General features: G+C 39.1%; 1 protein-coding gene across 1 annotated transcript in view; it reads right to left on the reverse strand.

The window, feature by feature from the left end:
- The window catches only part of SLC26A9 (solute carrier family 26 member 9), a 70436-nt gene that overhangs the window by 11552 nt on the left and 33824 nt on the right, over positions 1 to 25060 (reverse strand). Inside the window, exons 5-16 of the mRNA XM_060772889.2 lie at positions 23969 to 24144; positions 22662 to 22826; positions 19330 to 19482; positions 15031 to 15113; positions 12762 to 12909; positions 11090 to 11203; positions 8840 to 8917; positions 7676 to 7771; positions 5085 to 5191; positions 2678 to 2747; positions 2158 to 2250; positions 1282 to 1401 (exon numbers count right to left, since the gene is read on the reverse strand). Coding sequence (XP_060628872.2) covers positions 1282 to 1401; positions 2158 to 2250; positions 2678 to 2747; positions 5085 to 5191; positions 7676 to 7771; positions 8840 to 8917; positions 11090 to 11203; positions 12762 to 12909; positions 15031 to 15113; positions 19330 to 19482; positions 22662 to 22826; positions 23969 to 24144 — 1403 coding nt within the window. The remainder of the gene's footprint in view (positions 1 to 1281; positions 1402 to 2157; positions 2251 to 2677; positions 2748 to 5084; positions 5192 to 7675; positions 7772 to 8839; positions 8918 to 11089; positions 11204 to 12761; positions 12910 to 15030; positions 15114 to 19329; positions 19483 to 22661; positions 22827 to 23968; positions 24145 to 25060) is intronic.

Here is a 25060-nt window from a genome sequence, read left to right on the forward strand (position 1 = left end):
ATCAATTGAATCAATTAGATTTAATCAATTAGTGTTGACTTACTATTCAAATATTGATTCAGTGGGTCCCCTTTGCTTGGGACTAACCATTTGGATTCAGGCAACAGCCTCTAGATTGTGGTCTAGCGTGCAGTTTTTCTGGGCTGGTCATGCTACTGAGCAAATAATAGTTGCTGAGCAAGACATTCCTGTTCCATGCTGCAATCATTTCTGTAGTTTTAATTTTTTCCCCTTCCAGTTGCTGAGTAAGTATGTGAGGAATTTCAAAAGAGCAGTACATAGAAAAGCAGTAGCAGCTGGAAAATTATATATCTAATTTTAATTAAATTTATTAAGGATGCAGTCCTATATACACTTCCCAGGGAGTAAGTCATGTTTAACATGCTCAGACTTATTTCTAAGTAAACATAAATAGAATTGTACAATCAAAATATAAAGAGAATGCTGTGGCAGTTTGATGACTAACACGTTTATTGTGTCATCCTGAAACTGCAAAGCTAGCCCGAAACTGTTGCATTAGACTTTACCACAAAATTTCATTCTATTCATTTAGTACTCGGATGAGAGCAGAGTTTTCTCTTCCACTGCAATTATTAATGAAGCTTTCACCAGTTGCCAAGGTTAACTGTGTGAATCCTGTATGCATTTGTACTTTGTATTAAAACAGCCAAGGTTGTTCAGTGGTCTTTTGATTCATATTTCACATTTATCTCTCTCTATGCCTGTATCTGTGCTACGTGTCTGATGAAGTGATCTCTAGTTCATGAATGCATAAGCAAACTACATCTGTGAGTTTTTAAGATGCTACAAAATTAGATGATAAACTATACATTTGATATTAAACTGGATTGTCATGATAATCAAGCAACAGCCTTTATGGAAAAACAAAGATATATCTGTTTCAGATATTTCTTTCAATATTTGCTCATTGTGAAAAAGTGAGTGCTGTCCTCGATTACTGCATTCACTGCAAAATTGTTGGATAGTGCCTGTGACACCACTTGTGATGAATGATTCAGCTATTTACTCATGATGTTTGCAACCTTTTAAAAAAAGTTTTAAGAATCTCTTGATGTTCTGTCATGTGAAGTGCATTAAAACTATCTCGAGTGGTAAACAATAGCAAGGCCAAGCCTTTCCCCAGTGGCAACCATTTTTTTCCAGCATTGCGATGCATTCCTCCCCATCTTTTGGGAAGGGGATGGAGGTAACGTTATTAAACATGAATGAAGCTATCTCCTGTCTCAAAAAAGCAAATTAGTAGGCATTAAAGTGAGTTACCTTATTCTTTCTGAAGAAGGATTTTAGTTTGCTCACTTTCTGTGCTGCAGCCACCACCTTTTCTTGATTCTTCACATACTTTCTTCTTGCCAGGAAGACTTTTATAGGGTCAACACCAGTCTGTTTAAAGGAAACATAGCACTCTGAGTCATTTTGCTGCCTGTGCTCTTATGATAACTGAACTTGAATCTGGGGTTCAAAGAGGGAATGTGAATATTACTGTAAGGCACAAGAGCTGAAAAATTAAAGGATGGGCTTCTTTATGTTTGGAAAGCCGTTGGCAAGGCTAGGATATTGAGTCCAGTCTAAGATCTATCCAGTGGCAGCTTCTCCCTTTATGATTGGCAACCTTTAATTCAGTAATTTTTATGCAAACTTCAGAGTTAAAAGCTTGGAAAAATTGAAAAGTGGTGCTAATAAGATATAAAAATTTAGCGCCAAATAATACCCCACAAGGAAAGTATTTCTCAAAGAGGCTTAAATATGCAAAGTCTTTTCTTGTCACCCTCTTGCACCACATATACAGTAAAATGAATGTTATTCCCATATACCCGTATGTTAACAGAGAATTATGTGAGTTGTAGTTCAACAAAGCTAACTTTTCATAACTTGAAGTAGGACTTCTGAAAATGGTGGGCGAGAAGGCTTATTTTGGTTTCCCAGCTAAGAAGGTTTAAAACTAGCAGTGAGATTCTACTGTCTTTTTTTCTGCTCTGCCATTTTCTTGTGAAATTCCTACCACAGAACCTCTCTGTCCCTCCCCACTATCTCTTTGGGGTTCCAGATCTTTTATTGTAAAAGGAACAAGAAACCTGTGTTGGGAAAAGCAACTTGGTGGGATAAAATTTTGTTTATGTTTGGCCAGAATTCTCTTACCTTGGCAATAACTTTCTCCCGGAATATCTCTGAATTAGCAAAGTATAATGGAGAGCAGTAAGTGACAATTTTAACTCCATCTATTTCTTGGACCTGCAAAGATATATATATATACAGTTTTAGATAGAAGACCAAATGAGATGCAATGGGACCACGTGTCTTGGGGTGATGGATGAAGAAGATGCAAATAAGTTAGGCCAAATTGAGGGAAGAATAATTTCTTGAAGAGGAAAGTTCTTTGTACATTCATCCACAGTGAAATGCATGTGCATAGTATTGTTTAAAATTTTAAAACTTTGTTAAGATAAATGAACATAAAACACAATCTAAAAAACAATCAAATCCTGTAAATAAACTAACACAATTGCAAAGCATCAATACAGTGCACAGTAGTAAATCTATACATTGTATTAATTACAGGCATCAAATCACATTAAGCATCTTTAAAACAAAATCTCATGTGTGTAGATGCCAAACAATGAGAAAATAGAAAATGAGGAAAAATTGTAGTTTCGTTTACCTTGTTGTAGACCTTGGGGTTCTTGTATATATCAGAAACAGCTACAGGGCCAATGACACAACCATTGCGGCTAGAAAGAAATATTAAGAATAATGTTAAAAATATAATTGTGTAGCGTTCCTTCATTGTATTAAATGTGTAGTTCATGAAATAAAAGGTTGATTAATCTTCAAGCTGTGACAGGGCTCTTTATAGTTTTAGCCACAACAGACTAACATAGTCTTGTAAACTCTTCTTCTTGATACAGTGGTGGATTGAGGTAAAGCTGAAGAGGTTTAATGTGGCTGATTTGCTTACAAGAATGTTATCAATATCACATAATGTTTTCTATAAGCCACCACCAATATGCATCTAGTGCCACCATGTATCTCCTGTTGACTTATAGTCACCACATGAGTTTCATAAAGGCAAGGAATACTCACAGATGGTTTTGCCAATTTCTTCATCAGCATCTCAGGCTAAATATATGGTGCAAAGGAGCATCATCCCAACAAGAAAGCTTTTGCTGGGATGATGGAAGGCTTTCATGGCCAGAATCAGTGGGTAGTTGTGAGTTGTCTGGGCTGTATGACCATGTTTCAGAAGCATTCTCTCTCTCTCCTGATGCTTTGCCCACATCTATGGCAGGCATCGTCAGAGGTTGTGAGGTCGTGGGACCTGAGAACCTCATGACCTCTGAGGATGCATGCCATAGATGCAGGTGAAATGTCAGAAGAGAATGCTTCTGGAACATGGCCATATAGCCCGGAAAACTCACAACAACCCAAAAGCTCTCTTGCTGTCTCAGACCAAGATTTAATGGGCAGGATTTCCAAAATATGAGGTTCCAGTAATTGCTAGAATACAACACTATAATAGCAGAGTTCTCAGAACCATGTTCCACAAAATCCTAAACCAAATCTACCCAAATTAGGAAAAAGTACATTCTATTGATGATGTTATCATGGGAGGAAAAATAGCTCAAGGAAAAAAGAGTACTCCTCCCTAATGGAAGGGCTGGGACTGTGGTAATCAGGCTATGGAAAAAAAGAGATATTTCCAATTGCCATTCTTGTTCTTTACATCCCCTTTTGATTGGCTAATGGTGAAATTTTTGAAATTACACCACTTTGAACACTTTCTTATGAAAATAGGAATAACCAACAATGACATTTCCCATACTTAAATTATTGTATTATAAATACGCCCTCTTGTGGTGATAATCTGGTAGCACAATAACATAAAATGACCTGAGAAAAAATCATTAGATGAAGCCAGAGAATGATTTGCTGTCTGAAACTAAAAGTTATACATCATTTCCTGATAATGGGCCCAGGATCTTTTTAAAAGTTGCACAAATGAAGAAAATGCAATGATTGGCCTTTTCCTCTTTCTTCCAATAATAAGTCATGACCAGCAGTATCTTCTGACATTTCGCCTACTACGCTATTGTTAAAAGAATCGTGTTTTCTATCTTCTTCCTAGTATGAGAATTGTTTTTGAGAGTTTGTTTCCAAAGTGAGGATATGTCCTCCTGTAGTTAACTTTTCTACTTTTGTTTCCTGAGCAGAGATGTTTCACTCCTGTGTGAAAAGGGAAAGCTAGAAAGCATAGACCATTTTGCACTGTATCTTCTAGTCTTTTGTTGCCCTGCATCTCTATAGCTGCAAGGAAGAACATTTGGCTGTGGGTCAGTGACCCGAGGCTGAAGGGGAGCTTCCCTTGCCTTCTATGGAAAAACATCATGGAGACTAACCTAGCCACATGTGGCATCAAGACAAGAAGTTGCTATTCTTCCCCCCCAAATTCTTTCTTGTTTTGTCTTGGATCTATCAGATTGTGATCCAGAAAGCAAGGGCTGTTTTAGCCTCATAATTTCTTGCCATTGTTATTTTTCAAGGATTATGCAGTGTTTCCATTTTTCCAAGCCTTAGATCTTTAAAAAGGAATGGTAGTAATGATTTACAATCATAATTCACCTGCATCAAGATGTGCATGTTACTCCCAAAGAAAATGTCTCTCATTCCTCAACAGAAAAGCTAATTAATGAGTTTAAGTTTCTCGCTAAATGAAGCTGCCACAAAGAAAGAACAGCATAAAACGTATTTATCACTTATACTGAGAGCTTAATGAGTAATAAATGAGATTTCGCATGTATGTACATGTGTGAGAGAAGGATAAGTCGGGCAGGTGTTTTCATGCATGACGTAAATACTTTCATATTTATATCAGCCTTGAAATATATTTATAGAAATGGGAGATTAGGGAGCAGTTATCTGAGACTGACATCATTGTTTACCAACAGGGACTGGTCCTTTCATGTTCCACATGCTGCTAGTCACACCTGCCCTGGAATATTTGACCCAGGTGATGGGAAATATCTTTACTTTGCTTTCCAATCACAGGCCACCATCAAAATGATACTTACAACTGAGTATGGAAAACGACAACAAGGATGGAAAACCCGACTCCTACAGCGAGTCCAAAGGGCAAGCCCAGGAAGAAAGCAGATAGGAAGCTCACCACCCAGACCATCTGTGGAAAGACATAAACACAGCAAGTCATTTCCTTGCGCTGAGGTCAGCCTTCTATGACGAGATGGAACACGTGCTTTAAATATGACTGCAGAGCTATGGCTGGAGCCTGAGCTATGGAGCCTGAGATGATGTTGTTATCATCCTAAACAACTTAAGTCCAGGCAGCATGCCAGAAATATGTTGAAACTTAAGTCCAAAATGGTTATCTCGTGATAACCATTTTGATTTTGAAAAGTGGAAGATTGTAGTGTTACATTAATGGGTAATGGGTAAGCTGCATAACAAATTCGTTTGGGGGAAAAAAAGAACTTTCCAAGCCCTGTTCTGCAGAGTTTGAAATCAGAAGCAGGGAATCATATCGGTAGGGCAAACCTCTTCCACACTACACACCAAGGGTCCTGATCGGAGTTCTCGGTTTAGTGCATCATCTAAGAACCCATCTTTGCTCCTTCTTCCCCACCAAACAAAGCACTCCGAGCTGGTCCTTGCAAGCACTAGCTGAGACAGGGGAAAGGGAAGGGAAGGAAAAGAAACCTTTTCTATCTCCCACATAGCATCTCCTTCTACCACAGTGCAGCAAATATTGAAAGACATAGCCAGAATGATTTGATTAACTGAGCAGTTAAATGATTTGATAAGAAACATAAACCACATCACTCCTTGATGCCTCTGTTTATAAGCCAGCATTTCTTTAGTGCTATAAGTTATATCCCTCCTTTCTAAATGCAATTTACTTATGTCAGCTATGAGTAAAGTGGCTCTGAATATTGCTGTCAAGTACACCAAAGAGTGTTTGTGAAATAAGTGCTCTCAAAGTTGAGGAGCTCCTTCAGTAGCTTGAAAGGTAACTAAGTTGTGTAGGTGCTATATTCTGTTGGGTGTTGTGCTCGGCATACTTCAGGGCATTCAAGTCCATTATAATGCAGGGCACACTTATAATCTCTTAAACAGAACTCCAAAGCATAACCTCCTTCCCCTTCTGTTTGAACAGTACTTTAAGAAAGTTATTGATAGCTGTGGCTGGACAATTTCAATTATTCCTTTCACTGATAAAGTAATGCTTGGAGAAACTTGTAAGACTCTGGCACAATGTATGTAAATATAATTTAGAGCAATAAATCTTCTTTATCCAAGAACCAGACATTTATAGTGTTTGTATTTAGTGAGTTTTTATCCTTTTATAAAAAGGTTTCTCCTTTTCTGGATGGACATATACTCGGATCAGCACACTATTCGCTGATACATCACACAGTCCTAGACACTTGGGAAATGTCTGACGTATGATCAAATACAAAAGTCAGCATAGTGGTCTTGTTTGCTGTGTACTCATCTTGTTATGTATTAAATAATAATATTTATTTGTACCCTGCCACCATCTCCCCGAAGGGACTCAGGTGGCTAACAAAGAGACCTCATCGGCTATCCAGTCCATCCCCAATGACATATCATCAAAACAATACACAATTTGACTGAATGCAAACAATGAACAATGCCAATTGATAAAAAAAATAATTAATTTCTAAAACACAATCATACCTGTGAGTTATTAAATTTCTTCAAACATGAACTAAAGTGCTGAATAACAATGGTTGACATCATCACATACCCATAGTACATTACTCCAGGTCAAAGGCCTGTGTAAACAGCCATGTTTTTAGGTTCAAACAGAAGGTTTGGAGATTTGGAGACTAATCTAATCTTTCTAGGAAGGGCATTTCAGAGCCAGGGAGCCATCACCAAGTAGACTCTCTCTCTTGTCCCCAACCAACTGCACCTATGACTTTGTTGGACTGAGAGAAGGGCCTCCCCAGCAGATCTCAAGGCTTGCTCTGGTTCATAGGCGATGTGGTTTCGAAGATAGGTTGGAACCAAAGTGTATAGGGCTTCTTAGGTAATAACCTTCCCTTTAAATTGGGCCCAGAAACTTGTCAGGAGCCAGTCTGTTTTCACTGCCAACTCTCTCTAGTTTTGGGAAGAGGTCTTTATCATTCTTTTAAGAACAATTTATTGCCATGCCAAAATTCAGCCTTTGTAAGGATAATTCAAGTCTGTGCATTAAAAGGTACTAATCAGGAGAGTGCTCACCTATATTCTTATTGTTGTTGAACTCAAATCACAGACATATTTTTGCAATCTAACATTACATGTTGATACCACACTCCCACAACCTAATTGCTGTACACTGTAAGGAGATACAAATTCTGTTTTCGGCCTGTATGCCAATAGAATATTCTAATATTCTTAATCTATGTTTGATTTTTGTAGAATATTTGTTTATGGAATAGATGTGGCTTAAATATATCTTCATAACAATTAGAAACTTTCTTTTAAAAGGACCTTTGACATACTCAGGGTGCTAGATCTTAGGACCTTTATGCAGCAATGTAAAAGGCAACCATCACTGTATGCAAAATTTCTGTTCATTTGGCTTCATGCTGCTGTTTATATCTATCTCCCAAGACATCTGAGATGAGATACTCACACAGTCCAGCTTGCTTTTTTTCCAAAGGTAGTAAGGATCAGTCAGCTGCTTGAGAGAATTCTTCAGATTCACAGCAATCAAAGCTCCAAGCACTGCCTAAAATAAGTATAATAAAACACTACAATTATTTTTTTATCATGTCAGAAGTGACTTGAGAAACTGCAGGTTGCTTCTGGTGTGAGAGAATTGGCCATCTGCAGAGATGTTGCTCAGGGGACACCTGGATGTGTTACCATCCTGTGGGAGGCTTCTCTCATGTTCCTGCATGGGAAACTGGAACTGACAGATGGGAGCTCACCCCCTCTCATAGATTCAAACCACCAACCTTCAGGGCAGCAGTTCAGTTGACACAAGTGTTTAACCCATTGCACCACTGCGGCTCCTATTACAATTAATGACAAAAAGCCACAAGTATAGTGCACATGTTAGCTGCCGCAGCACAATCCTACTTTATGGCACAGCAGCTACAGCTGCTTTGGAGCAGACCATAAGCTAGATATTGTTGCATATTGGCTAAAGAATCACTAGTAGGTGATTCTAGGGTTCATGAGATTGCCAGATAACTCTCCTAAATGTCAGTGTTCTCAATTTCATAGCTCATCCTAGTTGTTTCCAACCAAAAATGCCCAAAATTACTGGTTGGGGCTTTGGCCCTGGTTTGTTGATAGCTGTAATGCACTACCCTCAATATATTCATTTCTGTTCAACAACTCTTTTTTCCTGTTTGAGATATGGTAAAGCTGTGGGGTGGATATGGTTTCCTTGTCACCCTCAATTAATTGAACACCTATCTATCTCCTATGCTCTTTCCCCAAGTATCAGTGTTCTCAGTATCATGCATTTCATCTTATGTTATAGCTGTAGGACTATAACATTTTAGTTCTGACAACTAAAAATAAAAACAAAGAATAAACATTCAACCCGTAACCAGAAATGTAATGAGAAAACTAAGGCACACCCTCATTAAAAATGTGGGGCCATTCGAAACCACGTAGATCCAAGAAAATAGTTAGTTATGTGACATTCACCTAACCTATATCAGAAACTCCTCGCAGTAGGGTTAATGTTGGCTCAGTTGGCCCAGGGCTATTTTTGCCAATTAGAGCTAATTCCAATAGACACAGCCTGGAAACATGTTCATAAAGAAATCTGTTTGATTTTTACCTTAGGAAGAGGCTGGAGATAAATCCCCAAAGACAACATGGTTATCATCACTACCAGCGCCACACAGAAACTTGCCATCTAAAGGGAGAAGAAAACTTATCACCAAAAAAATCAAAACCAAACCTTGGAACATACATTATGATATCTTTCAATTGAGGGACCAAGAAGTGATGCTAAGTAATTGGTTTGAGGGCTATGAGTGGAAGGTACTGGGAGAGGAAGATAATTTTGTGATTTGATTTAACTTCTTGTTTGCCTTTAGTTATTGTTTATAATGAGAAATCACCATATTATCAGCTACATTGTTGTCACAGAAAAAGGATGTGCTACATATGATAATATGTTTTAAATAATTAATTAATTTTAAAGCTTTATTTCTAACATTTTAGTAAATATCTACAGTGAAACAGGCAAAGAGAACACAACAAGATGATTTTTTTCTACCTCCACAAACTATTGTGGAGACAAAATAATCTACACATCCTTACATACATCACTATTTTCAACAACTCAGCATATGTCATTTTGCACAGAAACAATAATACCTGTTGCTCTTTTCTTTTTCTTACTCTATTAGTTACTTTCACCATTTTTAGGTTTTCTCAAATATCTGTACTATCTGTATTTATTATGGCAAAATTAAGTGCCGCATTATAAATACAGATACATATATACATAATGTTTGCATTATAATACAATAATAAATATAATATATCAATTTATAAAACAGTTAAAACATATAAATACAATAAAACAGATTAAAAACATACATAGTGCAAAGTTCCATAGTCATTATTCAAGCTGCTACATTTCAAGTTGGATTGCATATTACACTATTCCCTTGAATGCCTGTGTCTTTAACCTTTTTCTGAAGATCAGGAGGAATGGGGCCAGTCTGATGTCACTGGGGAGGGAGTTCCACAGCCAAGGGGCCACCACTGAGAAGGCCTTGACTCTCATTCCCACCAGTCACACTTGCAAAGGAGGTGGGGTCGAGAGCATGGCCTTCCCAGTAGATCTTAAGGTTCTGGTTGGCTTATAAAGGGAAACACGCTTGGACAGGTAAGTTGGACCAGAAGCGTTTTTCAGATCATACATAGGTTTTATAACCTATGTCTCAACCAATCTATTTCAAGAGAATACAATGATGTATTTTTATAGGGTTATTTTAAGAATCATTACAAATATTTCTAAAGTTTTCTGAACACATGAAATGCTATATGATTCCAATTGTAATTAGATAGATCTGATTCTTTGGCAATCCAAACTATGATCAACTCTGCTGTAATGGCAACATAGATATGAAATTAGTTAGCTAACTCTTGATACATATTTATAATTATCAGAAATATTTTAAATCAATTTTAAAATATAGAAATTTGAATAAAATAAGCCAAACTTTAAAGTGTGAACATGGCATTTTGTGACACTGAATTATGGCAGCTCAGAGGTAAAGGTAAAGGATTTCCCTGACATTAAGTCTAGTTATGTCTGACTCTGGGGGGTGGTGCTCATCTCCATTTCTAGGCCAAAGAGCTGGCGTTGTCCATAGACATCTCCAAGATCATGTGGCCAGCATGACTGCATGGAGTGCCATTACCTTCCTGCAGAAGCGGTACCTATTGATCACTCATTTGCATGTTTTCGAACTGCTAGGTTGGCAGAAGCTGGGCCTAATAGCTGGAGCTCCTGCTCCTGTATTCGAACTGCCACCCTTTGGGTCAGCAAGTTCAGCAGCTCAGTGGTTTAACCCACTGCGCCACCTGGGTGTAGATAATAGGAATTTCCTTAGAAAGCAAGGTGAATGGGAAGAGCATACTTTGTTTCAAAACATAATTAAGCTTTCTCGAGGTTTCCCAGAGAACAATTCTGCTTTAAAGCCATGTCATTCCCAATCATATTATTTTCAAATAATTTGGGGGCGGGGGGGGGGGGCTTCCTTCAGTTGAAATTTGACAGCAAAATTACTTTTGGATGGGGTGATGGGAGCAAAGTTCCCAAAAATAAGGGCTTGTGATTTATGAATCACATATTGATCAGCCATATTATCAATGGTATTCGTTTAAAAATGAAGTCCCTGCCCAAAGCATCACGAGGTCAAGGATCCAACAGGGATAAAAGGAACCCACTGTTTTAGATGCTGAGATTTGGATAAAGAGAATCACTCTTGCATCAGTTCAAGTCCATCCAAAGATGTAGAGATATTGGTGTTCTTTTATTTTGAGAGGAGAAACTAAATAAATAAATAACCTGAGATTTCCCTCCAGCTCCATCCACAGCTAATGTCACTGAAAGAGCACAGCATATCACATGGATTTTGAAGAAGGATCCAAAAAAGTTGCTGCAGCCCAGGGCTAGCATTTCCTGTGGAAGCAAGGAGAAAAAGCTAAGCAGAAGTCGGTAGCAAAATAAACGTCATGACTGTGCCCTTTGTCAAAAGGTTCCTTTCACAACCATTGCTTGGGTGGAAGAACTAGGTCAAACAGTCACATAACAGTCGTACGTATATGAAGGCGGCATTTATTAATAGAAAGGGCCAGCAGTGTCACCACCAGTCTATCTCCTGAGGTTTATCTCCACTCCTTGAGTCCTGCATCTGCTCATTTCAGAGGTATCCCAGGATTCTCTGAGTCAGATTTCTAGAGCACGTGAATTGCCACTTCTTGGGTCAGAATAATTCTTTCAGGATTCTCTTAACCACAACTGTCTCATCTGAGATTGTTACCACTAGTGAATCAGCTATGCAGCAGCAAAGAACACAAAAAAGTTTCTGCAGAGGAAACATGCTCCACATGTTGCTATTATAAGCCATGTGGTGTACTCGTAGTATTCTCACGTGTCACAGTCCTAGGCTGTCTTTTAAAGAAGTTTATTTAATTTGACAAAGTATTTCAAATTAATCCCTTGAACTAATTGTTAAAGAATATCTTAGTAATCGTCCTAATGGATCTGTTCCAGATTCTATTTTGAGTCAGGTTGTAGGCTGTAATTGTGAAGGAGCTATAAAGGAGCAAGGACTTGCAGCTGGGATGGGAAATATGTGAAACCTCCTGCATGTTTTCAGAGGCATCCACTGTTGTGGTCATGGAGGGAGAGAAAAAAAGGCAATATCTACTAGACCCCTTTTTCTTTTCATTAAGTTGTAAGCCTGAGAGCAGGAAACTATTTGTTGTTGTTTTGCTTGTAAAGAGCTAGGAACAGTAATGATCCTATGTAAATAAATGAATACGATGATGACAATGATGACAACAATAGTAATTATGGTTTGGCATCTCTTTTTTGGAATTCAGAAATTCCAAACATTCCCAAATTTGAAATCCTCCGTATAGGTAGCTGAGATGCTTTTGGAAGGTTCAAGGTATACAAACTTTTTTTCATGCACAAAATTATTAAAAATACTGTATATAAAATTATATCCAGGCTATGTGTATTAGGTACATACAAAACATTGAAAATTTTCATGTTTAGATTTGAATCTCGTCTCCAAGATACCTCATTATGTAGATAAAGGTACAGGTTTCCCCTGACATTAAAGTCTAGCAGGGTCCGACTCTTTGGGGGGGGGGGGTGCTCATCTCAATTTTTAAGCTGAAGACCCGGTGCTGTCCATAGACACCTCCAAGGTCATGTGGCTAGCATGACTGCACAGAGCACTGTTACCTTCTTGCAGAAACTGTACCTATTGATCCCACATTTGCATGAGCTCACCCTGCTCCCCAGATTCAAACCGCCAATCTTTCGGTCAGCAAGTTCATCATCTCGGAAGTTTAACCCGCTGTGCCAGCAGGGGGCCCATCTCATTATGTACATATATGCAAATACAAATATTTCAAATTTGGAAAAATCCCAAATTCAAAACAATTCTGATTTCAAGCATTATATATAAGGGACACTCAACCTATAATTATAATGATTGCGTTACCTGATTTGGATCCACATCATAGCCATGTTTCGTTCCAAGTGTTCTGCCCATGGCCAGATTGATCACATATCCCACAATGGCAAGAGAAAAAGCTGTGCCAATCATGTCTTTCCACTTGCTCACCTCAGGAATACTGACTGAAGGAAAGCTAAACCAAAACAAAAAAGAACATGAAAGTCATGAAGCAAAGCAGCAGCAATTTAAACCAAGAGGACAGGCTGGGAGCATTTTTTCCTAATGAGAAAGTAAGGTTCAGTTCAGCCACCATTAAGATATAGACAGCACTGGATAAATATATAACCACTAATCACAATGTATTTAAGGATAAATAGCGAACTGAACTGGAACTATAGATGTTATGCCATTTAACAGGAATTGAGGACTCTATCTGCAATAAAATTAAAAAGAAATAAGTATGCTAGTCAAAGCTTCGGCAATACTAATTTTCACTGCAGGATTATTATACAGTTTGGCATAAAATCATGAGATTGGATTGCTTATATTTCAACACAGGTCAGTTCGATGTTGTTTCAACTTTTTCTGCTGTTGTTGCACTATTGCCATCATTTTTGAAATGCTTGTTTTTATTGTTTTAGAATTGCTATCTACTTTAAACTTTAAGAAAATTGTGCAACCTTTCAGTTAAACAAATTGATTGGTCCTGACTCAGACTGTGACTCAGCACACAATATTATGACATTGCACAATTCTTGAGTAGTGACTCAGGTTCTGCTAGAATGTGATTTGGTGATTTGATCCATCTGTCTCCCACATCTGCCACTCCATTGGAAACCCATCCAGACTAGCATATACACTAAGGTTCCATATGCTACTTTTACAATTCAGTTGCTACTGTGGAATCTCTCCATTGTGGCTGGCTACCTCAATGCAATGGCCATACACATATGTTTTCTTGTAAGTGGCCCAAATTCAGTGGCACTGTGCCATTGCACTTGGAGCTAACAGGCAATGAGATGTCAGCAAAGGAAATATCCACATAATCAGTCTGTCCACAAAAAAAACAAAAACAAATCATATATAGGTAAAGGTTTCCCCCTGACATTAAGTCCAGTCATGTCCAACTCTGGGGTTTGGTGCTCATCTCCATTTCTAAGCCGAAGAGCCAGTGTTGTCCATAGACACCTCCAAGGTCATGTGGCTAGCATGACTGCATGGAACGCCGTTACCTTCCTGCTACCTTGATCTACTCACATTTGGATGTTTTTGAACTGCTAGGTTGGCAGAAGCTGGGGCTGACAGCGAAGCTTACACCGCTCTCCGGATTCAAACCTGTGACCTTTCGGTCAACAAGTTTAGCAGCACAGTGGGTTAACCCACTGCACTACCGGTGGCTCCCTGACATCATATATATCATATAAATCATATATACATTATCAATATTGCTTGCAAAACCTCTCCAGGAATCATATTTTCTATCAAACCCCAAAGACTAAGTATTAGGTCAAAGAACATTTATGGTGTTAGTTGGATTGAAGATATTTCCTTCAGCATAGGTATGTAGCTTTAATGTCAATCTTATTATAATGAATTACATAGCATAGGCAAGTCTGTCACGTTTCATACAGCAGTTATTATTATGTACTTTATAATTACTCTGTCCTTGTAAATTCATTAATAGATGACTTGAACAGATCAGGGCTTGCAGACATTATCCATGTTGAGTCTGCCCTACTTTTCACTCTAACTTGTAGCAACATCCATTCATTGGCAACTTGAAGGCTTTTTTCAGTTTGTTTTATATAAAGGTTTACAGTTTTGTTATCTTTAGCATGCCTGATGGCTAACACTGTAAACCAGTGGTTCCACGCCTTTTTTTTTTTTACCAGGGTCCACTTTGACCAGGGTCCATGGACCAGATTTTTGTTCTCACGATCCACTGCCGGGCCACAGCCCACAGGTTGAGAACCACTGCTGTAAACTAATGAGAAAGGGAGCAGGACTTTATAATAGTATGGATTTTTTTTTTTAAAAAAAGGTCTTTTATTTTTGTTTCTTTTCACTGTTCCCAGCTATACCACCATTATTATTATTATTATTATTATTATTATTATTATTATTACCCTGCTTTATCTCCCCAAAGGGGCTCAATTCACAAGATGTTATTTCCTGTTTCTATGTCTTCCATGTCATATTCAGGAAGGAGTTTATTATCAAATAGATTGGAATTAATGTATCAGCATCACAAGATTGGTCTCATTCCGGAAATGAAGGAGTTTGGGAAAAGAGAATAATCTATTGGTTTACTTACCCCATATTAATATGTCCAACTACTGGCATATCATATTTCTCAGGCATATTAAAGCTTCCAGAAACTGCAGTAGCTATGATGACCTGAAATCAAAGCATTAAAAATGTTGTAGCTTCATAGTGGATTATTCGTCATGTACCTGTATAAATTTAGATGTGCCAAAATCCATCCAATTAGTTTACTGATGAAGTATATTTATACCTCAACTTTCTCCTAAAGAATGTCATTCAAAGTTCCAAAATGTAGCAATAATAAAAACAATGAAAACATTTTAATTCTTCATTAAAAGAAGAAATTCCATGAAAAGAACAAGATTAAATGCCAAAGGCATATCTAAATAAAATACCCATTGCTGTTTCGGCAGTTAGAAATGGCTCCAAGCATCTCCTTGGCAGCGCCTTGCCGGTGACATAATTTCTGCTGCTCTCTCCTGACCTCACCGAAGGTAACGTCACCACTATAGCTGTGTCAGGGAGTTGTTTCAAGCTGGCAAAAGATCAGAAGTGGCAGTGCCCAGGAGGCCAGGGCACTACTGACAATGTGCTGATGGGCTGGCTGGCCACATGGACCCCAAAAGATATCCAGGGTTTCCACAACACTAGTTGTGCATCAGGGCAGCTCTGAAGGCATTTACATTAGTATTTTGGCTAGTGTAGATGCAGACTGAAACTAGGGTCTCACCTGAAGATGTCTCCCACATCTGCCACTCTATTGGAAACCCATCCAGACTGGGACATGCACTGATTCCCCCCCCCCCCCCAATTTTAGCAATTCAGTTGCTACTGTTGAAGCTCTCCATTGTGGCTGGATCTCAGCAACCATTCACATCTGTGACTGAAAAAAGGTTAGGGGAAGAACCAATAGACAAGAATTGCATTGTTTTTTAACTGAGAATTTGTTGTTGAGGATTGTCTGGTCAATTTTAGTTGATGGTGACGCTATGACTGAAAGACCCCCATGTCACCCTACAATCAACAGCCCAGAGGAAACACTTGGATACAACAAAGTTCAGCACTACGTCTAGTGACTCAGTTACATTGTATTCAGACAGCCCAGCAGGCCTTCAAATAACAACAAGATACTGTTATTTGACATGCTACTTTTTAAGGGACTGAGTACCAGAAAAAGCCTTGTGGCTTCCATTCCTGGCATATGGCAAGGGAAAGAAAGGGCATATGGCAAGGGAACATAATGCCTCATCATAATTCACTTTTGCCAGAAGTCCTGAGGGCTGGGCATTAGATTGGAGCTCTTGTCTCTTCTTTTTAGCAAGATTTTGGTCACTTGTGTCCTGATCTTGGCAAGTTGAAGTGATATTGGAGTATAGCTGCATGTTATATGCACTTAGATCTGTGAATGGATTTCCTTTCGAAGTCTGTTCCCAAGCTTTTTTGTTCTAAAGATAATTTCAAAAGCTCAGCTAGAGAAAATGATATATAAAAGTGTAGCTGTTTATTTTAGAGAGCAATATGAGATTTATATTTTCTGGACAACTCTTCTGTATGTTGAATTTTCTGAAAGAAAATTAACTTCAATTTTTCCTGTTTGTCTATAGCTTTTTTCATGTCAGAAGCAACTTGAGAAACTGCTAGTTGCTTCTGGTGTGAGAGAATTGGCTGTCTGCAAGGACGTTGTCCAGGGGGTGGCCAGATGTTTTTTGATGTTTTACCATCCTTGTGGGAACTTCTCTCATGCAGGGGAGCTGGAGCTGACAGAGGGAAGTCATCCACACTCTCCCCGGATTCGAACCTATGAGCTATCAGTCTTCAGTCCTGCTGGCACAAGGGTTTAACCCACTGTGCCACTGGGGGCTCCTTGTTTATAGGTACCACCAGCAGATTAATTTGTGCCTCATATCTTTCTATACAACTGTACATACAAGGAAAGAAAGGGCTAACAATGACTACTCAACAATAGTTGTACTTCGTCCCCTGGTGGCACAATGAGTTAAACCCTTGTGCCAGCAGGACTGCTGACCAAAAGATCAGTGGTTCGAATCCAGGGAGCAGGATGAGCTCCAGCTTCTCATGCAGGGACATGAGAGAAGCCTCCCATAAAACATCTGGGTGTCCCCTGGGCAACGTCCTTGCAGATGGCCAATTCTCTCACACCAGAGCAACTTGCAGTTTCTCAAGTCACTCCTGACATGGAAAAAAAATCTTTAGTATCAGAGGCATTCTGCTTTGTTACACACATTTCTAGGAGTCAAAACCAGGAGAGTGCTCCTATCGTCATGTCCTGCTTGGGACTTCTCATAAACACCTGGTAAGCCACTGCAGGAAAAAAAAATGCAAGACTGCATAAGCTTTTCATTTGAATTAGCACAGATCTTATGTTCAAACTGTTGCAATAGCAAACTGTGGAATAACTGCAAATTGACACCAAAGGCAACATCTGTCAAAATTTTGCATTTTGCCCAGCTCTAATCACATGCTCCCTAGATGCCAGATCATTCATTGGCCTCTTACCTCCCCCAATCATCTAAGGCATGTGGGCATCTTACTACACTTTCCTGTATTATCATGTTTCATTATGTTGACACGTTTCCTGTTATAAAGCCCAGGGATGTTTTTACTCAGACTCATTGAAACATGAGTCTAGGTTGACCTGAATAGACCAGTCCTTCCTCTCCCTTCCCCAGTGCTCCCAGGTAAACAAAATAGCATTCCTGATGATTCCATGAAGAGTGTAACTTTGCAGTGCTCTTTATCTATACCAGAAACCCAGGTCTTCAATAGTGTTAGCACCACCAGAAGTTTTAGCTAGACTGAAAATGTACATCACAATATTTTAATTTCAGTACTCTGCATAGTGTGTACAAAGAAGCAGTAACTAGGACTTCATGTACCAGCAGGTAAGTTCCCTCATGCGTAATGAATTGGCTGATTCAGAAACCACTTTGGTTTCTTTCATTCTCTGAAATCTAAGCAAACAGATCAGCGTTTGATGACAACAGATCTTCCTTAGTATTGGCTCCTTAATAACTTGCTATTACAGATGAAACAAGGCTTTCACTTCAGTAGCATTTTGTCCGGATTCCTGATTTAAGTCTATCTTGATCCTGTTTTCAGCTCCTAGTCCAGTCTTTCCACCTGCTACTGAAACACATACAGTAACTCACTCCTTGATTCTTTCCTAAATTACTGGAAACAATATCTAAGGAAGCCACAACAGAACACGTGAAGAGGTTCCCTTTGCCTTCCCAACAATTTCTTGACTGCCTCTATTTTTTTTATCCACATGTTACAATTTGGGAGAGCAGCATTTCTTGTGGAATTGCATCTGAGTAGATTCCCTCCCAGTTCAGTATCTGTTTTCTCAACACACCTCTTGAAAGTTCAAAAAAGATGGAAAGAGATCAGTAGTGTTAAACTTGTGCACCACCAGGTGTTTTGGATTTCAGCTCCCAGAATTCCTGGCCATTGGACAAACTTGCTAGAGTTTCTGGGAATTGGAGGCTTAAACATCTGGAAGGCCACAAGTTTGACACCTCTGAAAGAGACTCAAGTAAGTAAATAGTGCTGTTGGCAGTCCATCTCAGAACTACCCACCATTTAAAATCATATTGCTAAAGGACAATTTCCCAATTGTAAAGCAGGGGAGTGCTTACTCACTTACTAAAAATTCTGAAGAGGAATGAATTACTGTAACTTAAGTGTTCACAAATGGGGAGGGTAGCTCTTTCTTCATCATGTCACTGACTCATTCTGATGGGTGGCTATCATTCACATGAATGATAGTCCTGTTTGGTGGCATGTTTTGAGAAATCAAATATTCTCTGAGATCAACAAGTGAAGTGCTATTGGTGTGTGTGTGTGTATGTGTGTGTGTGTGTGTGTGTGTGTGTGTGTGTGTATATATATATATATATATATATATATATATATATATATATATATATATCTTAGTAAAAAAAAACCTTGCAGCATCCTAAATACCAATAAATGTAAATGGATCCCATGAAGTCCTAATGGTTTTACAAAAAAAAAAAGTTCAATGCAACACAATAACATTTGTACTTTTTGTGCAAAGGAAAAACCAACCAAGCTCCAATCCCAAAAGATTACTAATGTGATCACAGGCACAGCAATATCCTTAAGCTGAATTAAACCTGAGCATAGTATTTCATTAAGCAGTGAATCGTTGCAATTGCATCCTCTATTTTGGACTACTTTAATAGTCAACAGTTCCTTTACAAATGTATCCTTGCCTCTGAGAAAGGAGGGCACAAACGGCAATGAGAGCCCTCTAATAACTGCTTAGACAGACACAGAAAGTATCTTGGGAACTGCTACTTACTATAATGATCTCCATAGGAATGGGAACTCGGATTTTTTTCATGTATTTTATGTTCAACTCTTTCACAATAATCAGGAGCACCGAGCTGATCAAGGAAAACACGAGAGAGGCGATGTTGGTCTTTGGCAGATTTTTACAAATGTCGATAAAAGTCTAGGGGATGGAAAAGGAGAAAAGGATTAAGCAAGGAAGCTCATACCATCAGGACTTGAACATATGGCCCATGTGAAGTCATTTTGAACTGAATCAATCTATCTGGAACAATGTTGTCATTGTTGCCTTACATTAATGCTGCAACAGTTTAGGCAGGATGTTTTCCTTTTCCAGAGAAAACTGAAGCTTTCTGCATGGAAAGTGTATGATGGACTACTGACCTTTGTCACCTCTCCACAATGTCATCGTTTTTCTACTTCCAAATGCAAAGACTGTACCTCAATGACCATTACTTAGCCTAGGAAGCACTGGCATCACAACAGTTGGTGTCACCTGTTAACTCATGGTGTCACCTCCATGGAGCTCCTCCCATCTAGACCCATACAGAATCCTTAGCCATGTTTTTTGTACTCACGTTACTCATAAATCCTAATTCTCATATATCATTGAATGTAATGACAAAATCATGGAACCATTGTAGTGTAGTGGTTTAAGTATGTCTGGAGACTAGGGTTTCAATCTCCACTTGACCATGAAAACCTATTGGGTGACGTTGGGCAAGTCACACCCTCTTAGCTTTAGAAAATGTTGTGATAGGTGAACCTTAGAATTACCATAAGTCAGAAAGGACTATAAAGCATACAAAAACAACTTCTACTACGATTACTACCACTACTACCTCCTGCCCCCCGTCCCTATATATATATATACAAGTTTAAACATACAATTCAAAGTGTTGAGTAATAATGACAGTTCTGGCCAGACCACAATTGCACTGGATGTTCAAAAAGTAAATAGGCATAGAATTTTAGATTTGTAAGTATATTGTTACAGCACATGTAAGCTAGATCTATGAGAAATGTTTTTGTGGTTATATCTACCTTCAGGGATATTTTTATTACAAAAATACAATTTTACTGAAATATTGTATGAAAAGTTTAAGGTAAAGGTTTCCCCTGACATTAAGTCTAGTCGTGTCCGAATCTGGGGGCTGTACTCATCTCCATTTCTAAGTTGAAGAGCCGGCGTTGTCCGTAGACACCTCCAAGGTCATGTGGCTGGCACGACTGCATGGAGCGCCGTTACCTTCCTGCAGAAGCAGTACCTACTGATCTGCTTACATTTGCATGGTTTTGAACTGCTAGGTTAGCAGAAGCTGGGCCTAACAGCGGGGCCTCACCCCGCTCCCTGGATTCAAACTGCCAACCTTTTGGTCAGCAAGTTGAGCTGCTCAGTGGTTTAACCTGCTGCATCACCAGGGGGCACGCAAAAAGTTTATAGACAGTCATTTTAGTGTCTGATGGTGTCATCTGGTGCAGTTTGCACACACGCACACATCACACTCACTGGTGATATCCCTACTAGGAGGCTGTACCTGACTGTAGTACCCAGTCCTCAAAGCAGCTGAAGAAGAAAAAGGTTTATTTATACCCTGCTTTTTCTCTCCACAAAGGAGATTCAAAGCAGCTTACATTAAAAGCATTTCAATGTACAAATACAAATATTAAAACAGAATTATATATCAATGGTGTTTAAAAATTCACAGTTAAAATCTATAAAAACTGATGAAAAATCACAGCCCCCCCCCCCTAAATTGATCTTAAAAGCCTTCTTCTTTAAAAGCCTGCCTGAATAAAAAGGTTTTAACATGCCACTGGAAGGGCAGCAGGGAGGGGGTCAATTCTGGCTTCCCTGGGCAGAGAGTTCCAGAGTCGAGGGGCAGCCACCGAGAAGGCCCGCTCTCGTGTTCCCACCAACTGCACTTGAGCTGGAGGTGAGTCTGAGAGAAGGGCTTCTCCTGAAGATATCCGGTCCCAGGCAGGTTCGTATAAGGGGATTAGGTTAACCAAATACCCTGAACCTGAACTGCCGAGGGCTTTAAAGGTCATAACCAGCACTTGGAATTGTGCCCAGAAACAGACTGGCAGCCAGTGGAGCTCCTGCAACAGGGGGGTTGTCCACTCTCTGCAGCCAGCTTCAGTTAGCAACCTGGCAGCAGCTCACAAAGTAAAGAAGCTGCAGTCCCTTTAGAAGCCAACTATGGGCTAATTATAGGCTCAATAAGTAGGGCCTGACCAGACGGGATGCATTTAATCTAACTTGTTTCCGATGATGGCATCTAGCTGAGACCTTAGAAGAAGGTTCAGGAGGTTGACAGCAGGGAACTCTGGATTAATTGCATGCAATCTTTCTCATAATGCCTTGTAATTAAAGTTTGGTTGAATTAATTGCAACCCTTGTTACTTAGGTGTGCATTCCCTAGTAGTATAAGGAAAGCACTCCAGCATCTTTCAAGAGTTGCCTAGGAGGGGCATGTGTTCCAGGTACAACTTCTCTTGTTAAAGCAAATTAAAATCTGTTTTCCCTGTAAGATTTGACAGAATTTCCAACTATTTTCTTTCTCCTTAAGCAGCACTATCTTCTTAAACTCCACTTTTATTCACTCAAGGCAATTCATTGGCTAAAGATAATATTTTCTTTCAAGAAGATTTGAAGGAGTTGTTTGTTCTTCTATAAGAAAAAAACTAAGTCATTTCAACTCAAAGTGGTGGCCTGTGGAGCAGTATTGGTCTGTGAACCAATGGCTTCCACTCTGCAGGAAGCTTTCAGGAGAAAGGAAGTAGTTGCAGTCATCAACATAATACGAATCCATGGAACAACAGGGGAAAAATACTCATGATCCAGATTAAATAGCCTAATGAGCATTGATCTAAGTGACCTTTTAAAATCACATACAGAAGGCCCTTCACATTAGCAGGTTTGACTTTTACAGATCTGATTATTCACAGATTTGATCAATTTCTCTCTCTACAAATCTCTAGGTCCTTTAGTGCAACTTTATGGTCAGCTTCCAATGCAGATTGATCATTGAATCATACTGGAAGACCTAAACATTCCTAGAAAGATATTCAATCAAAAGATGACGATGAAAAAGGAGAAGAAGCAACAGCAGCAATTTTGTACATTTGTGTTTCTTCACTTTCATGGGTGTCCTGTGCCCCTAACCACAGAGAATTTGTAGGGCTGACTATAATACTAGTTTGCATTCCTCATAAGTTCAATATACATTTACCTCAAGAAATAATGCATCCACATCTTTCCAAATTGGTTTATATACTTCTACAGCACAAGCAAATTCGGACAGAATTTATAACACCAGTTTCATGTGATTCACTTACATAGACAATGGCAAGAGGCCCTGTGTAGGATTCAATCTTCACGCCAAAGACATATTTGAGCACTGAGATCAGGATTTGTAAACCAGCTGCCGTCATGAAACCCCTGATGAAGGACTCGGAAAGGTAGATAGCGACAAAGCCAAACTGCACAAATCCTAAGCATATCTATGGAGAGAAAGACAAGCAGATGCATTAGACAGAATGATGAATAGAATCTCTCACAGAGATAGCTTGCAGTTCATAGTAAACCATGAAATACTTTGTATGTGTGGGTGTGAATGCCATATCTCTTCCAAATGGTATTTCCCCAGAAATCCCCCAGTGTAGGACTGTGGCATAAGTCTGACTTATGTGATCCCTCCCAACTGCTGGAGAGATGAGGTAAGAGAAATTGAGGCAAGGCAGCCAGGGAACGCTGTGGTTTAATTCCTGGAAAGATTATCTCCACTAATTTGAGACTTACATTTTGAAAATGGACACTTTATATGGCAAATAACAGCCTTTTCTGTAAGGAGTGCTGGTGGGAGGGAGCGTTACCTCTTCATTTTACCAGAAGGGTACACTGGAGTATGCTATATAGTAAACAAAGAAATTGTTCTATTCTCTGATCAAGGGGTGTGTCTGTCTGTCTGTCTATTCATCCATCCATCCATCTTCTTTTTCAACTAGTAGTTGCAAAATGTGCACAAAAAAAGTCTCTATATGGATATAGTTCAGAATCACTAACAAGCTAGAACTTATCCAGAGAAGGGCAACCTAAATGATAATAGGTTTGTAAGCCATGCCCTACAAAGAGCTGCTTAGGGAGTTTGGTACTTTTAGTTTGTAGAAAAGAAGGCCAAGAGGGGACATGGTAGCCAAGTTTGAATATCTGAAAGACATCACATTGAGGAGAAGGCAGGCTTGTTTCCTGCTGCTCTGGAGACTAGGACACAGAACAATGGATTCAAACTGTAGGAAAAGAGATTCCACCTAAATATAAGGAAGAAACAAGGAGAGGATAATAGCATCCTACAGACCAGTGGTTCTCAACCTGAAGGTCCCCAGGTATTTTGGCCCACAACTCCCAAAAAATCCCAGCCAGTTTACCAACTGTTAATATTTCTGGAAGTTGAAGGCCAAAACATCTGGGGACCCACAGGTTGAGAACCACTGTTATAGACCAAATTACTTGTTCTGTCATTGAAACTGTAAATACCCTTGACATGTCTCAGTGTTGGTGTAGTCATCCCTCAGTATCAGCAAACATTCAGCTCAATGCTAAACAGTCTGGATGTTCTACAGTTTTGAATATAATGCAGCCTTACCTGTATTATAGCTGTCAAGCAAGCCAAGGTGGCTGAGATTTCCAGCCTGGCTGCTTCCATGGCTGTGTTGTTCACCATCTGCTCATTGCTTGTATAATTGAAGTAGTAAAATTCAGATTCAGGAGCCAACTCATGGCAAACATTTCCCACAATAATACTGATGACTGCAAAAGTACCTATGAGAAATACACGAATGTTGGTTGCAATTTTCATACGAAGCTTCTTCACATTTATTCAGGGCCAAAAGCTGCTGATATGAACCTCCAGCTTTACCGTACTTTACCCCTCTCAGCATACTCTGTACCCTTTTCCCATTTCGTATAAGCAAGGGAAAGCTTTTCTATCCATCAGAGATAAGGGATTTCCTCTTCTGTAAGTAATTTAACTAAGCTCGCTATTCAGAGTAAATAGATTTTCTTTGCATTCCAGACTGCCAACCCAAAACTGCATTTCTGCTTCTATCAAGCCCCCTTTAATGCAAATGAGAGATGTTTTTTAAAAAAATAACTGCAAGGAAAGTGGTAAAGAAGGGAGAATCATTCTGACCCTTTGTCTTTGATGGATGGGTAGCATGACTGGAAACAAAGTGACAGATAATTGTTGTACAACAAGATCTACTAGTTAGTTTTCTCTCAGTCTTACAACTGGCTCACAAAACTAAGTCTCTACAGCAGGGTGGGAAAGGTTCAGGATGCATACCAGGATGCAACCCTCTAAAGGCATCCAAAATTTGCCCCCAAATGACCTCTAGGGTCAATGGAGAGCATTTCTGTTATATTTCAAGGTCTTCTAAGGGTCAAGAAAACATTTTGCAAAATTTAAAAAATCATTTTGCCCCAAAATGCTCTCTAGGAAGTATGATGAAGCATGTCCACCATATGTGTATGTGTGTGTGTTTGTGTGTGTGTGGAGTTCTACAAAACATTGTGAAAATGCTCCATATGCCTCTCAAATGGTGTTTTTCATGTATGTATGTATTAGGGCTGGGCGGTTTTGTTTCGTTAATTCGTAATTCGTTAATAATTCGTTAATTTTTTCGATTACAAAACGATAACGAACCATTCTGGAGCAATTTTTTTAAAAAACGAATTT

Source organism: Anolis sagrei, chromosome 4 (assembly GCF_037176765.1).
Source record: "Anolis sagrei isolate rAnoSag1 chromosome 4, rAnoSag1.mat, whole genome shotgun sequence".
In the NCBI taxonomy this organism is placed as follows: domain Eukaryota; kingdom Metazoa; phylum Chordata; class Lepidosauria; order Squamata; family Dactyloidae; genus Anolis; species Anolis sagrei.